General features: G+C 43.7%; 1 protein-coding gene across 1 annotated transcript; it reads left to right on the forward strand.

Moving 5' to 3' along the window:
• Positions 1 to 353: 353 nt before the first annotated feature.
• LOC308662943 (uncharacterized protein) lies at positions 354 to 16,517 on the forward strand (the record flags this gene model as incomplete). Its single annotated transcript, XM_081319089.1, has 8 exons — positions 354 to 413; positions 570 to 659; positions 4,129 to 4,200; positions 5,052 to 5,172; positions 5,302 to 5,387; positions 7,483 to 7,603; positions 8,697 to 9,332; positions 12,150 to 16,517. The coding sequence occupies 8 exons, from the start codon at positions 354 to 356 to the stop codon at positions 13,043 to 13,045; spliced, it is 2,082 nt and encodes a 693-aa protein (XP_081175215.1). The 3' UTR covers positions 13,046 to 16,517.
• Positions 16,518 to 16,838: the final 321 nt, after the last annotated feature.

A 16,838-nucleotide genomic window follows, 5' to 3' on the forward strand; every position in this document is an offset into this window, starting at 1 on the left:
TATAACTACAGTGATTATATCTTCTTGGAAAAAATAAAGGTCAGACCTGAAAAAGGAACAAAACTGAAAGAGCTTTGTAAGGATAAAAAAAAATTTGCTTTACAAAAGAAAATTCCAGGGCAAACCCTAGAAACGAAATAATGAAATCAAATAAATGTAAAGGCAGCTTTCTGAAATAAAGGACTATCCTTTAGAACAAGCAAGCCTGGCTGAGGAATTCTGGGAGTTGAAGTCCACAAGTCATAAAAGGGCCAAGTTTGAAGACCCCTGCTTTAGAATAAAGGATATAGTTACTGTAGCTATTAACCCCCATAAGGGAAAAGGAAAATACACACTTTGGTCTGTCAGCTCGTATGTGCCACCCGCCCCGCTCCCCCGCTGCTTCGGAGGCCTGCACAATGGCAGAACCCCGGGTGAGTCAAGGGCACTGAGCCAGCCGGCCAGCAGAGGGCGCCGCGCTCTCACGGCCAACGAAAGGAGACACCGCCTTTTCTCCGCTCGGTGGGCGGGGCGCTTGCGCTGGTCCGGCCGCCCCCACCGATCCGTCTGTCAATTACCGACCATTTTAGACGCAGCGCCGCCTGGTTGTCCCGGGCAGGAGGCGCTTCGGCGTCCCGGTCTGGATCGTTGATTTCTGCTGGAAAAGAGGAGAGGCCGAGGTACCGGGATTAGCAAGAGCCGGCAGGCAGGGAGCTGAATGGGGAATTCCGGGGGAATAGATTTGCCGGCTGGTTTTAGGGCTCCTTGCGGTCACGAGCCGGTTGGTCGAGATCGCAGGCCGGGCTGGTTGCGGGTTGCGGGTTGCGGGTTGTGCAGTGTAGTGGGAGGTCGGTCGAGGCAAAAGGGTCCGAGCTACGGTTGCTTATTTTGTGCATTGGTTAGATTTAAACCTGGACTTTCCTCCAGGCGATGCACAAGGGGCTGCTTCTCTTTCGCCTTTTGCACACAACAACAGCCCAGTGAGGTAGATCGGTTGGTAGAAAGAGAGTGGCACTGCACAAAGTGGACTTGAATCTGGATCTTTGGGGATCTGATCCAGCACTTTAATTGCTCCGCGCTCCCTGGCTGCGCTGTCTTAAGTTTCAGCTGGCTGTCTAGGGCAGGGGTAGGCAACCTCGGCTCTTTTATGACTCATGGACTTCAACTCCCAGAATTCCTGAGTCAGCTATGCTGACTCAGGAATTCTGGGAGTTGAAGTCCATGAATCATAAAAGAGCCGAGGTTGCCTACCCCTGGTCTAGGGCTTTGTCCGACTTGTGTGCTTGTTTTTAAAGGTATTTAACCATTTGTAAGCTGCCCAGAGTAGCTGGGAGTAGCAGCACGTATTAAATGTATTCTAGAAGATCCTTTTAAAGGTCCCTTTCAACTCTTGTTATTCTGTTAAATGAATAAACCAGGTTTTTCCCATCTTACTCTCTTCTAGAGTGTTAGGCATTCTTTATGTTATGTCATCTACAGATGCCAGCTGAGATTCTCAATCATCCAGTTCATAGTTGTCCCAAAAGTGCTTTTTCCAAAAGGCAGTTGGACTTCCCTGCTTTTTGTTTTTCCCTTTGAAAACGTTTCGCTTCTCATTCAAGAAGCTTCTTCAGTTCTGAAGAATTGAAGTGAAATGTTTTCAAAGAAAAAAAAAACCTGCTAAGAAAGTCCAATTGCTTTTAGGGTCATCTGCAGATGTAATCCTTATCCCCTGAACCTATTCATCCAGGTTATTAATTACAAAGGTTGAAGGGCCCAGGACACAGTCCTCTGGCAGTCCACTTGATATCACTTGCCATTGGATGTACTCTCCCAATGCAATCATTCAGCCAAAGAATGAAGTCGTCTATCGTGATATTACCTAGCTCATATTAGACTATTTTATTAATAAGGATGTAGTGAAAAATGTTATTTATAAAAACAAGGCAGGGTAATAAAGAAAGCTAAGATCTCTGTCAGAAAGAGATATAAGTTTGGCAAACCATGCTGGCTCTAGTTAATTATTGCATTCCTATCCAAGTACTCAAAGGCGCTGTTTAATCATCTGCTTCAGAACCTTGCCCAATATATAAATCAGGCTTACAGATCTGTTATTTCCCAGATTCTCTTCCCTTTTATGAGGACTGAGGTATTTGCTATCTCCCAGTTTCCTGGAATACCAGTTTTACAGGAGGTCTCAAGAGCCACAGTTCTGGGAATTTCTGTATTCTTAAGGAGTGATTTACCTGGTTCTGGAAAGCTTAATTTGTTTCAATTACCTCAGTGTTCTTCCACCCTCCTCTTGTGGACCTTGAACTGCAACTTCCTCTTTCCACTTGGGGCCCTACAATGGTCAGTTAGGCCTTTGTTTTCCTTCTGAGAGAGATGTGAAATGTAAAAGATGAGTTAACTCAGGGGTCTTCAAACTTGGCCCTTTTATGACTTGTGGACTTCAACTCCCAGAATTCCTCAGCCAGCTTGCCACAAGTCAAAAGGGCCAGCTTTGAAGACCCCTGAGTTAACAGATTCTACCTTCTTACCATCACCTGTTGTCAGTTTATTCCTTTCTCCCGGCAACAGGCTTGACAGCCTCTTGGCCTTTCCCCCAAACTTCAGCACATTCTGAATTTAGCTGTATTGAAGTATTCCTTGCAATATTTGCTGACTGCCTTGTATCCTTTGGTTTTATGTCCTTCCTTCCATTTCCTACAAATGTGGGTTTTTGTTTTAAAAAGATGTCCACACAGATATCTTTAGATGTCTCTTATTTCCCCCCCCCCCTTCTAGTAGTGTGTTACAACAGAAATTCTGGTCCCATTTAATAATAATAAATAAATAATAATAAACCTTTATTGTCAAAGTACAACATGTGTACATTGAGATTAACTGAGCCTCCCCCCCATGCTCTCTCCCCCCAACACACAGTGACAACAAACCCTCCATCCCACCACACTATGTGAACCAACTACACCACACACCGGCCTCCCAAGTCAATTCTCCATAAGATTATGTCCCATTTAAAAGCCTAACAGCCCACGGATAAAAGCTATTTTTCAGCCTGTTGGTACGGCTGGCTATATTCCTATATCTCCTACCGGATGGTAGGAGAGTAAAGAGATACCGTCCAGGGTGTGAGTCATCCCTGGCCGTTAAGGCAAGGATTACCTGTATTTTGTGCTTCCAATTCCTTCATCTTCCTGACCGGAGCTATGTAGTCCCTGGAGATCTGTTTAGGATCTCTTTTGTCAGAGGCTTTTGTTGCTCATCTCCAAATGAATTATTGGGAAGAGGTAGTTATTGATGGGATTGAAGAGGCTTGGCATCTTGCCTGTCACATCTTGGAAGACACTACCCCGGCTGCAGGGTCATATCAAATCTGCACTGCAGCTTTGCTCCCCCTCGTCACAGAATTAGCTACCACCAGAATACACTTTTTCTTCCACACAGGATTTTTCCGTTCACCGAGGCCCAAGCATCTTCTGCCCTATTCATAAAGTTGGGATTGATAAAACTTGATTGTAGACTATAGATTATCTTCTACAGTAGTGTTTCTCAACCTTGGCAGCTTGAAGATGTGTGGACTTCAGTTCCCAGAATTCCCCAGTCAGCTATGCAGACTGGGGAATTCTGGGAGCTGAAGTCCACACATCTTCAAGCCGCCAAGGTTGAGAAACACTGTAATCTAGAGCAGGGGTCCCCAACCCCCAGTCCATGGACTGATACTGGGCTGTGGCATGCCAGCAACCAGGCCGCACAAACAAGCAAAGCCCCATCCGCGGGATGCAGGCAGCACACAAAATCACGCCTCCTCTGGACCACGGAAAAATCTCTCTCCACGTAACCGGTCCCAGGTGGCCCAAAGGTTGGGGACTTCTGATCTAGAGCAAGCATCCGATACCAATTGCTGAGCTTTATTGGACACAAGTACCTTTTTATTTTGCTTCTTTGAAGAAAAGCAAACAAATCAGGTGTTCTTATTTGTAAATAAATCTTAAACCCATTGGCTTATATAGTACACACGTGTGCAGCCTGCGTTCCTTGGGGGGAGTTTCTCTTGTTTAAAAATCCTCCTTTGGCATCTGGGTTTGGTTGTTGGAATTGTAGTACTCTTATAGGACCAATAGGTTTTAATAGTTGTGATAAACAGTCTCTTCTCTAATTTCCGGGCAGATAAAAAGTTTCAGGCTTTCCTTCCCTGGAAAACTTCCTGTTCTTCCGTCTAGCAAGATGGAACTTACACAGGTAGGTGGTTTTCTATAGATCTGTATTTGGCTTTCTTTTGGAGAGCAAAAAATGCCTAAGAGGACTGCCCTCCTTTTGTCCTTTTTGCCTACGTGGGCAGAACTAAGGCCCATAAGCATTTCGGCTAAGAATTGATGTGTAAATTGATCCCAAATATTAAATCTTATGACCCTTCCTTCAATGACAACTTGGGGTTTTATCTTCATGTGAAGAAAATAATGTGTTGCCTTATTGCTTTAATAGAACAATAAATCCTGTGGTTAGAGTACGACAATATGGAGGCTATGTAATTTTTTATTCAGCTACATGTATCCTGCAGATGTATTCCAGTAAAGTTTAACTGTGGGAATTATACCAAAGGATAATAGACTTAACATTCACTAGAGGCTGGACAGCCACCTGAGATGATTTTAATATGATTCCTATAAACATTCGTAAATATAAATATGAATGTTTATGATTGCCACGTTCCCTTCATGTCGGTGACCCCTTTTACAGCCATCACAACTTATGACCATGATGGGCAGGCTCCACTGTGGTCATAAGTCAAGGATTACCTGGGCAGCAGTGTGATTATATGATTTTTTTAAAAAAAATCCACTTGCTTCTACACTTCTTCTTTGTAGCTTACTTCATTCAGTTGCAAAGCAGAAACTTATATCCTGCCTATATCAGGACAGAGCAAGAGAATTAACCGTTTGGCCTGAACTATATAAACCCTTATATAGCTTAGCCTCGCTTACAGTTTTCATAATTTTGCAAACTTCCTTGGTGAGCTGTGATTGGGCTAAGGGTAGGAATGGTAGTTCTTCTGTTATGAAATAAAGATATCATTTCTTTGTGGTGTGTAGGTGGCATTTGAAGAGGTTGCTGTGTATTTCACAGAGCAGGAATGGGCCTTGCTAGATATTGGTGAAAGAGCCCTCTACACGGATGTCATGCAGGAGAACTTTGAACATCTGATGTCCCTGGGTGAGCATCAGGACTCTTGTTTTCTATATTATTAAACACCCGGTGTTTTTAGATGCATGCAGACTCTCTTTTAGAGAGGCATAGACAAACTAGTTACTGTCTCATGTTAATGTTTTCTGTAATTCCCAGGCATCCTTCTTGCTCTGAAAGAAAGCAAAATCACGCCTTGTCTATTTTTGGTACCACCATGTTCTAGCACCGTGGCTTTTCGGCAGGTAAGTATATATAATATAATATAACAACAGCAACAACAATATAATAACAACAAAGTTGGAAGGGACCTTGGAGGTCATCTAGTCCAACCCCCTGTTCAGGCAGGAAACCCTATACCATTTCAGACAGATGGCTGTCCAGTTTCTTCTTAAAAACGTCCAGTGTTGGAGCATATACTGTATTTTCTGGCGTATAAGACTACTTTTTAACCCATGAAAATCTTCTCAAAAGTCAGGGGTCATCTTATACGCTGGGTGCTGAAAATTTAGGGACAGGGCTGGCTGGCAAACCTGGAGCGGATCTCCCATTTAGTCTGCGCAGGGAAAGCAGAACCAATTGGAGAAGAAGCTGCAGTCTGTGATTTTTTACAGGGTTTATAGGGTTTCCTGCCTTAGCAGGGGGTTGGACTAGATGACCTCCAAGGTCCCCTCCAACTTATTATTATTATTATTATTATTATTATTATTATTATTATTATTATTATTATTATTATTATTATTATTATTATTATTCCACTTGCACTGTTTTATGTTTACATGTTTGATGACAAACAGCCTTATGTTTATAAGTGACAGTTTTCCTACTAAGCACCTGCATGTCATAAGCATTTGAATTAAAATTACCATATTAAAATCAAATCTGATGTTTTTTAATTTTTATTTAGTGTGCGTTGGAAGAGGGGTAGTCTTATACGGCGAGTATAGCCCAAACCCTATAATTTAACAGGAAATGTAGGGGGTCGTCTTATACGCCCAGTCGTCTTATATGCCGGAAAATACGGTATACGTCAGTATACTTGGGAGAACGAAAATGCAAACACAAGATGCAGAAGGAAACGTGTGTCTCTGTAATGTGCTTTACTCACGTGAAAAAAGTTGAAATGTGCTCGTTGTGTAGCAATATATTGTTAACAAGGCTCAACAATCTGAAAAGGAAACATGCATATTTTCCTTCCTTTGCACGAATTGCTTGTTTTTAAAAAAAAAAACAACTGGCGATTTTGGCTGAGGTCAGACCCTTTTTAGGTCAGCACCTTTCATGTTTTTACTCACGCTGCCTGTGTGAACTATGTCCCAGGAGCTGATTGTTGAGCCACGTTTCTGGAATGTCAGAAGAGACAAAAGTTAAAAGGTGCTGCATTCTTTGTAGCTGCACTAAGACTACATAATGGGCTCCCCCCTGACATTTAAGCTACCTCCCCGGTAACTTAAGGTGATTAAAAACAGCTTTTTTGAGGAGCCTTTCAGTCAAATCACCCATGGCTTTTGTTGTTCTTATTGTTTTTTTCCCCAGCGTTGGATTTTAGGTTTGCAATTTGGATGGTAGGTTGTTTAAATTCTGTGGTTATTTTTATTGTGGCATTGTGATTGCCAAGATTGTGGCAGAATAAAAAATAAATCAAACAAATAACTTAGAGTTATCTACATATATTGTAATCCAGGCTATGTTTTCAGCTAAAATCATAGCCTTGATTCTGGGTGCTGTTGAGTTTGTGGGGCAGAAGGGGGGGTGGAAATGAAGGAAAGAAAAGATATTACAGCCAAACTGTATTATTCAGTAGTGTTAAGAGCAGTTATAATTCATCTTCAAATCTTAGTCTGCTCAGAGGTCATTCATTTATTTTCCTTTATCTAGTAATCTAATATTAGAGGTCCACAGCCTGAGACTAGAAAACCACAACTATTCCACTAGTCAAATTTTAATTTTTAATATGAAAGAGTAAAATATTAAGCACATGATTTGGAATTGATCTTATCTGTATTAAATTTAGATCATATGCAGATGAAATGCAGTCAAACAGAATGTTAGTCCTTGCTGTGTCACACTGGTTTTTTTGGTTTTTGTGGCCCCAAAATCACTGAAAGCATAGCCTCCAGCCTAGAAAAATTGGATCATAACCTGCTGTTAGTCACTATGAGCAGGAGAAAAGCACTGCTGCTCTTATCGCCCTATCCAGGTCGTTTGTTTGGTGGATTCTTCCTTCAGCTCTTGGCCCCATTCCAAACTTCCATATATTTTTCAAGCCGGGCAATGGATGACTGTGGGTTTCTGGAGGGGCTATATCAGGAATTAAAGATGTGCCTATTTCCAACGTAGGTCTCATTTGAGGAGGTGGCCATGCATTTCTCTGAGCAAGAGTGGGCATTGCTGAATGTGAATGAAAGAGCACTCTACAAGGATGTCATGCAGGAAAACTATAAGCATATATTGTCCCTGGGTAAGTATTATGCCTCCTGTTTGCTCCTCTAGTATTAAAACATGGATTATTATTTTTTTAGATTCCATGTTACATGGTTTACATAAACAACCAATCAGGCAATGAAACACATGAACAAGATTGTGAAGGACCAGGGGCATTTCCATTTTAACAAAGATTAGAACACGTAAGACATTGGCTGGCTCAGGAATTCTGGGAGTTGAAGTCCATGAGTCATAAAAGTGCCAAGGTTGCCTACCCCTGGTGTAGTCACATGACTGTTGGGGGCATGACTGCCAGAACTTTGAATCTGAGACATACTGTAAGTACCCCCTAGGTAGGTCCGTTGTAACTTCTAATGGTTACTTAGCAGCCAGTTGTACTTGTATACGGCAACTATTTATGTATCTAGTGGCACCTCAGTTAAAAGTTCTATATAACTCTGGTAATTGTTTCATTAAACCAGGTAGTCTTCAACTTACAGCCATTCATTTAGTGATTGTTCGAAGTTGCAATGGTGCTAAAAAAAAATGTGACTTACAACCAGTCCTTGCACTTACACCGATGCAGCATTCTCACAGTCAGGTGATCAAAATGTGGTTGCTTGACATCTGGCATGGCTGCAGCATCCCAGGGTCCTTTGTTCATCACTTACGACCTTCCCAACCGGCTTCCAGCAAGCAAAGTCAACGGGGGAAAGCCAGGTTTGCTTAAAGGCTACATGACTCGCTTAACAACTGTGGTCAAAAAAGGTAAAATTGGACTTGACTTGTTTAACAACCACCTTGCTTAACCCCAGAAATTCTGATCTCCACTATGGTTGTATGTCAAGGACTATCTGCATATCAGCCTTTTCTTGTGATGTGTTTGGAACCATGCCTGAGCTATAAAAGTCCTCCTGCCTTGCTTTATGTGACAGCTCATTTTTGTCTAACTGTCTCTTGTAGTAGTATAAAAACTTTGACTTTTTGCTGGTGTTTGGTTTGCAAATCTGCTGAACGTTTGATATCTCAACATGGGGTAGGAATGCTTTCGATCCGTAAAGCTGACCTTGATTCTCTGCTTTCCTGTTGTGCTTCGTACACGGTCTAACGTCCAGGCACTTCCTTTGCAGGAGATATTTCTCAACCGGCAAGCCCCACAACCACAACACCTTTCAGAAGATTGCTGGGTCATTCACAAGCAGCGGACTCCTTGGATTCTGACCTTCCTTACAACAGAGAACCCCAAAAGGAGAAGCAGATTGTCCAGGGCAGCATTGCTGAAAGTGTTCCCTTAAGAAAAAGCATCCGGGCTGCAGAATGTCCTCTGGCTGATGTAGGAGAAAGAAAGGATTCTTGTCCCAAATGTGGGAAAACTTTCTGTCACAAGTCGGCACTCACTGCTCATCTGAGAATCCACACCGGAGAAAAGCCGTATCACTGCCAGGAGTGTGGGAAAAGCTTTAACCAGAGCTCGGCCCTCACTCAACACCAGAGGATTCACACTGGAGAAAAGCCCTACGGCTGTGTCAGTTGTGGCAAAAGATTCAGTCAAAGCTCCGCTCTGACCCAGCACCAGAGGATCCATACTGGGGAGAGGGCCTACACCTGCCTGGACTGCGGGAAGAGTTTCATTTACCAGTCAGCTCTGATTCGGCATCGGCGAATCCACACGGGGGAGAAGTGCTATATGTGTCCTGATTGTGGAAAAGGTTTCAACCAAAGCTCTAACCTGATTACGCATCGGAAAATCCACAAAGGTGTGGAAGGTGGGTGGACAGCCTCCTTGACAGCCTCATATTTCTTCTGAAAGCAAATCGTTCCAACCGGTTGGTTGTTCCAACTGTGGAACAGCTTGCCTTCAGATGTGGTGGGTTCACTGGAGATTCTAAAGAAGAAGTTGGACAGCCATTTGTCTGAAATGGTATAGGGTTAAGCCCGGAGGGAAGGAGAGCAGGTTCCAAATTGGTGCGCACGCATACACGAACGCAAACGGTGCTGTGTGCGCTGGTGCACTGGCAGCTGTTTGTGCGTGCGCAAATGAGCCGTGAACACCCACCCAGTGCTAGCAGCCCCATTCGCGCATGTGCAAACGGGCCACACCTGCCTGGTGCTAGCAGCCCCATTCATGCATGCACGCATGTGTGAACCGGGTCGCAGGCGCTAGTGCAAGTGGCGGGGAGTGCACGCACACACGTGCACACACCAGCCAGCCATTTCTGAGGCCCGCTGGCCAAGAGGCTGCGGCCCACCACCAGGGCCACAGGCCATAGGTTGGGGACCCCTGTCATAGAGTCTCCTGCTTGAGCAGGGGGATGGACTAAAAGACCTCCAAGGTCCTCAACATAAAACAGTTCACTTAGTGATGGTTCAAAATTACAACAGCACTGGGGAAAAAATGACTTAATGACCATTTTTCACACGGCCGTTGCAGCATCCCCACGGTCACGTGATCAAAATTTCAGATAGCTGGCAACTGGTTCATATTTTTGATGGTTGTAGTGTCCCGGGGTCATGTGATCAGCTTTTGCGACCTGACAAGCAAAGTGAATGAAGAAATCCAGAATCACTTAACAGCCACTGGCCTTCTACCCGGCCAGGTGCCCTTCAGAAGAATGGTGAATCCAACTCCCATCATCAAAACTGGGAATTCTGGGAGTTGCAGTCCCAACACATCTGGTGGCTGCCATGTTAGGAAAGGCTGAGTGAGCTAATTCCCAAAAAACATTGAAGATTCTTACCTCATACGCTTGGCCAGTATGTTATATAACAGACATGTCAAACACAAGGCCCGGGGGCCGGTTGCGGCCCGCAAAGCGGTTTCATGCGGCCCACGAAGCCATCCTGGAAACAGTGAGGGAACGGCCCCCACTGCCTTGGCCCTGGCCCAGAGACCCTCCTTCTGCCAGAGACCCTCAGATCTGTCCCACTCCTGCCCAGGCCCCCATAGGCACCCTTGATGCGAACGATGTAGAGCTGGCCATGCCCACCCAGTAGGCCATACACACTCTAGCCACGCCCACCCAGTAGGCAACGCCCACCCTGGCCATACCCACCCGGCCCCCTGAGGGCAACCACAATGCTGATGCAGCCCTCAATGAAATTGAGTTTGACACCCCTGATATATAACCATAATAATAGCATCCGCCTATCCCAGGTCTTTGGGAAAGACTTGATAGTTGGATAAAAATGTCAAATCCAGTCTAAATATCTGGCTGGCTGTGTGACCAACCATAATTTTCTAAATCTATATGTTGCCCAACATGCAGTGACGCCGAATGGCTATTGTTATTATTGCTATTTTTTCTTTGCTCTTGTTTAATTAAGTCAGGGGTAGGCAACCTTGGCCCTTTAATGACTCGTGGACTTCAACTCCCAGAATTCCTGAGCCAGCCAAATCTGGGAGTTGAAGTCCACGAGTCATAAAAGAGCCAAGGTTGCCTATCCCTGGATTAAGTGATTCTCGGCCTTCCCTCTGATATTGAAGGATGTGGCTAATCCAATCAAGTCAATTCCATTTATATGCCATTTATTCACTCATTTGCTCCTTACTGTAGAAGCCATCAAATGATACAGTAATAGCAATATACATTTAATATATTTGACTTCTGCAGAAACAATTTTTTTCAGTTAAATTTTTATTTTTTTAGAAGATTTACATATGACCAAGTTGCGTAGTTATGATTCCAAGCAATGCACATCCAAACTAAACAGAAAAACAGAGACTGCAAATAAGAAACGTTACAGAGTCAAAAGAAATTAAATCCTGCAACCAACGCAACAGAAATAAAATAGACTTCTTGGTTGTATGAAAGATTTTCAGAAAAATTTAAATCGATAGTGGGATAATGTAACAGTCTTAAGGGCAGGGCAGCCACCCAAAAACTTTTGATCTATCTATCTATCTATCTATCTATCTATCTATCTATCTATCTATCTATCTATCTATCTATTCAGATCTCCCATTTGTTATTTTTACAAATAACTCAAGGCAGCAAACATATCTAGTACACCGGTCTCCTCTTATTTTCCCCGCCACAACAACCCTGTAAGGTGGATTGGACTGAGAGAAAATGACCAGCCCAAAAAGCTGGTTTTCATGGCGAAAGTGGGACGTCACCCATTTCCCACTTTCCAGCCTGGTGCCTGCCTGCTAGGCCTGCAAACAAACTACATGGTGGCTGAAGTGTAATTTTTGCCAGACTGGATATTTACTGAATTCCCAGCCAGGACAGCCATTGTTGAGCTTTTGATGGAGGGGGTTTGCTTAGCGTTACGTATGAAGGGCTTCGTTTTGTGGTAAGATAAAAAAAAATCTATGAAAAGGGATTTCCTGGCCCAAATCTCTCCTCTGCCTCCACACCTCTGCTTTGTGGCATTAGCAATATCTTCCAATACATTGGAAGGGCATTTCTCACCCAGTTTCTGGAGTCTGAACCCAGACCTGCATGCAGAATGTGTCCTTTTGTCACAGAAAAGTGATTCCCACAGTAAGCTGTTGTGTTTTTTTTTTGCTGTATTGGTAGTTTCTATCTGACATTCTATTTTCCTCTTTTTTTGTTTTGCTTTGTCTGTTTATCCTGAAGGTAACGGAACAGCCTACGGGAATGACAAAAATAATCCCGAGCTTGAAAATGGTGTGCAGTTAGAACCACATAGCGACGGTTACAGGACTTTCCAGCAAGCCTGTCCTCAGAATTCTCCCCTCGAAAAATGCCTTTTGGACTGGAAACCGTCCAAGAGAAACCCTTCAGATCAGGCCCAGGCAGCACCTGTGCCTAGCACGGCAAGTTTGATATCTCAGAAGGACACGGTAAGAAAAGTAGGCATTCCTAGGGTGAAACGGCCACTTATCTGCCACGTCTGTGGAAAGAACTTCAGATACAGCTCCCATCTGGTCAACCACCAGCGGATCCATACGGGAGAGAAACCCTATCACTGCACAGACTGTGGGAAAAATTTCATTCAGAACTCGGCGCTCAAAAGGCACCAGAGGAGTCACCGAGGCGACAGGCCCTATCGGTGTTCAGATTGTGGGAAAAGCTTTAGTCGGAATGCCCATTTGGCGAAACACCAAGGGATTCACACTGGGCTAAAGCCTTACGAGTGTCTGGACTGTGGGAAGAAATTCAGGGTGAAAATGAACCTGGTGATTCACCAGCGAATTCACACAGGAGAGAAACCGTACATGTGCTTGGAATGTGGGAAAAGCTTTAGCCAAAGGGCTCATTTCATTATCCACCGGAGAATTCACACGGGAGAGAAGCCTTACGAATGTCCAGACTGTGGGAGAGCCTTCCGTGTGAGCTCACACTTGGTCACACATCAGAAAATCCACATGGCGAAGACTTCTTTCATATGTCCTGACTGTGGGAAAAGTTTTAACGGGAGCAAACAGTTCGTTCAGCATAAGAGGTGTCACGCCACTGGAGAAAAAAGTCCCCTGCCAAATTCAGGGCTAACTATTAAGAGTGAGCTATGAATTTCCTTATTAGAAGTGAATGTCTGATTTAATCAGCCCTGAAGTTGAAGAGGGAATTTCTGTATGAGGGAATCAAAAGAGGCAAAACGTATCCCGGCTGTCTCTTCTAATGGCCAGTCATGAGTCTCTTTCTGCGCACTGAGCTGGAATCAAGGCAGTTTGGATAGGAGATATTTCTCAACTTTTTAAACTGTTGGGGCAGAGTCGAGAGCCGAAGACAGACAATACGGTGGTGGGCTTGGGCATGGAAAGACCTGATTTCAGCCATAGGATTTCATTACGCAAACTAATCTTACTCAGAAAATTGAGAATAGATGAAGCGGAGAAAAAAAGCTCTCTTTGAATTTTTTTAGATCAAGAACGGAGTGCCACAAATAAGGTGCTGTACTATTCCCAGGAGAGAACCATCCGTTGGAATCGTCAGGCATCTCCATCGCTTTTGAACAGCATCCAGGGTAGCAAGGAAGGGACGGAGGAACTAGGAACACCTTGGTTTCCTAGAGAGGACAATTCTTACGATTGCACTGACTGCCAGCTCTGGAGAACAGAACAGGCACGGCTCATGGCATCCACCAAGTGGGCCTTTGCACTGAATTGAAGGAGGGTGTAGTTGTGAAATACCACTAAGGCTGGCCAAGATATTTTATTATTTGAAGTGAAGAACAAGGTGTCTCTGGCCCTCATTCTGTTTACACCACCCCAGCTACTTTCACAGCTGGATTTTATTTCAACGGTGGCAATTAGACATCTTTTTCTGCTAGGCCAGTAGGTGGCAGTCCAGCTTAGCGGGTAGAGGAGAATGTGGGGAGGAGGGCTGCTTGCTGCCCGAATCTGTAGAATCTCTGTGTTGATGATGTTTCCGAGTTTAGGTAAAGAAACATCTGGAAGAATGCCTAGCCTCAACTTTGCAGGCGCACAGCCAGAGGTACCAGGGCTGTATGTGGCTCCCCAAAACCTAGCATATGCCTTCCACCTCCAAAATTTGCCAGCAGATTGCAACTGTTAGTGTAACAGAAAGGGGAAATAATGATATGCAACTGATTTAATGGGATTTTAATTACATATAAACTGCATTCTTTTATTTTTTATTTATTTTTATTTTTATTACATTTATATCCCGCCCTTCTCCGAAGACTCAGGGCGGCTTACAAGCTTAGCAGTAGCCTTCATTCTATGTATATGCCTGCTTGTTAGGGCTTTCACACACACCCAAGCGGCATTATTACAAAGTCAGCTTAATTGCCCCCAACAATCTGGGTCCTCATTTTACCTACCTCGGAAGGATGGAAGGCTGAGTCAACCTTGAGCCTGGTGGGATGCGAACCTGCACTAATTGCAGGCAGCTGGTGTTACTTAAGGAGGCATTAGCCCACTTAAGGAGGCATTAGCCCACTGCTCCACCAAGGCTCTCATTCAATCGCATTTAACTATTTTTTAAAAAAATCTCATTTATATCCCGCCCTTCTCTGAAGACTCAGGGCGGCTTACAATCTAAGCACAAATCTATGTGCTTAGCAATAGCCTTCATTCTATGTATATGCCTGCTTATTAGGGCTTTCGCTATTGTCCTTGCCTGACTGTTGTCTTTTGGGTGTGGACTCTGAACTGCAATCAAGAAGCCAAGCACAAACACTGGCCTGAGAAGGGGCGTGTGTGTCTCTCTGCTATGCCTGATAATAGTGCAGATCCTATTTTAATGCAATGACATTAAATGAAGTAATTTCTGCCCCATGAATTGGATGCAGGAGTATGTTTCGGGGCAGGGGGAAGGGGGAAAAACCCCCAAATTCCGCCTCTTTCATTAGCATGACTTTATATTTTTGTCTTTACTGTCACCAAGAAAAGTAGCTTCTATACTTGTGATAAAATGGAGCTCATTTGGCTAACATTGAATTTGATTGGAGTCTCTATTCCCAAATCCAAAATGTTATTTTTGAACTATTACTGTATTTTAGTGTTGTAGAGGGTTTTGTTGTTGTTTTTTTGCCCTTCAGGAAACTGTTGAGAGTATAGAATTTTGTGAATGCAGTTTTGTGAAAATGATCCTTTTTCAGATTTTTTTGTTAAATTTTTTTTTTGCATATTTTCACTATGTTGTCAGAGCTTCATGTGGGTCTTGTTGATATATAAAGGGAATCTGAGTGCACAAATAACACCAGTGTTGGGTACTTATTTCAGTGATTTCGTAGCCATGTATCACGCAGCGTACAACTTTGGGCAGTTCAGCCAATGAAATTAAAAAAGGGCCAGTGGTGTGAATAATTTATTAAACAATCAGGATTGACTTGGCCCATGTCTGCTCTATAGAATACTCTCAAACTTTGGATCTCCTCTTCCTTGTAAAGTTCTCACTTCAAAGATTCTACAAGCATACCATGCCCTAATGATAGAATATTTGTAGCTCAGGCTTGAACTGTGGGGTCCTTGGTACTCGCTCCATTGTTTTCTTGTTGACGTTTCATTACCAAATTCGGTAACATCAGCAGTGCACTGCAAGAAAATAACCAAGCTCAGAGAACACCAAGGACCCCACAAACCATGCCTTGCTAGAAAGAAATCATGAAGACTTCTATAAAGAATTTCTTTGATGACGATCAGCCTGGAAAATGTTATAAAACTTTCCAAATTCCCCTAGCCCTTCACCAATCCACAGTCAGAGCTGACGAAATGACTTATCTGAGACAATAGTCACTCTTATCGAGAACGACTGTTCTGCCAACATCATTACAAGAGCAGGAACTCACAAAAGCAAAAAGATATCCAGTGATCTGTAGGCCTCTTACCTTGTTTAAATGAGTCCATTGTTAAAAAAATAATTGTATTCATGGGAAAATAGAAAGGTATTTTATTAGCATTATTTGCCAAGAACAATACTGGTACTTAATGTTGCCAAAAACACACATGGGTGACCTAGAGTCTAGACCTTAGAAGGATTGTTTCATGGATAGATTAATAAAAATGGGATTGCTTAAGGCTCACAGGTGTCTTCACCTCTGGAAGAAACCAAACCAATTATTTTGTTGAAAATCTCACACTCACTGTCAAGCATTGTGATTGTAGCCCCAAGGCCTAAAGGTGTTATGATGCCTCAAGACCAAGATAAGCTGCGAGGGACTTCCAGTTTGACGTTGTAGTGACACGGATGCAGAAATGCAGGGCTCTGCTTTTCACGCCCGATTTTGCCCTGCAGGGGGCCCCTAAAAGGGTCTAAAATCACCCCAGGGAGGCAGGGAGGCCTTGCCGATCGCAGAGAGACGGTGGGTTGATCCGTTTGATTTGAGGAAGCCCTCCAATATCTCAGGGGCCGCCACAAAGAAGAGGGAGCCAAGCTATTCTCCAAAGCACCTGAAAGCAGGACAAGAAGCAATGGATGGAAACTAGTCAAGGAGAGAAGCAACCTAGAACTAAGGAGAAACTTCCTGACAGTTAGAACAACTAACCAGTGGAACAACCTGCCTCCAGAAGTGGTGAATGCTCCAACACTGGAAGTTTTTAAGAAGAGACTGGACAGCCATTTGTCTGAAATGGTATAGCGTTTCCTGCCTTAGCAGGGGGTTGGACTAGATGACCTCCAAGGTCCCTTCCAACTTATTATTATTTATTATAAACCAGCAGGGGAAAAACTGGCTGCACTCCTGTGGCCAGCCTCCAGCTACTGACAACTGAAGAAGCACTAATTAGCAGATCGTAAACAGTGTGCTTGGAACTGATCCTTTCTTTACTATTTTACAACTGGATTTCCTGGAAAAGGCTCCCAAGAAGCTAAAAACCTCTGAAAGTGAGAAGGAAGGGG

The sequence above is a fragment of the Vipera berus genome (genome assembly GCF_964194415.1).
Source record: "Vipera berus genome assembly, chromosome: 2".
NCBI lineage: Eukaryota > Metazoa > Chordata > Lepidosauria > Squamata > Viperidae > Vipera > Vipera berus.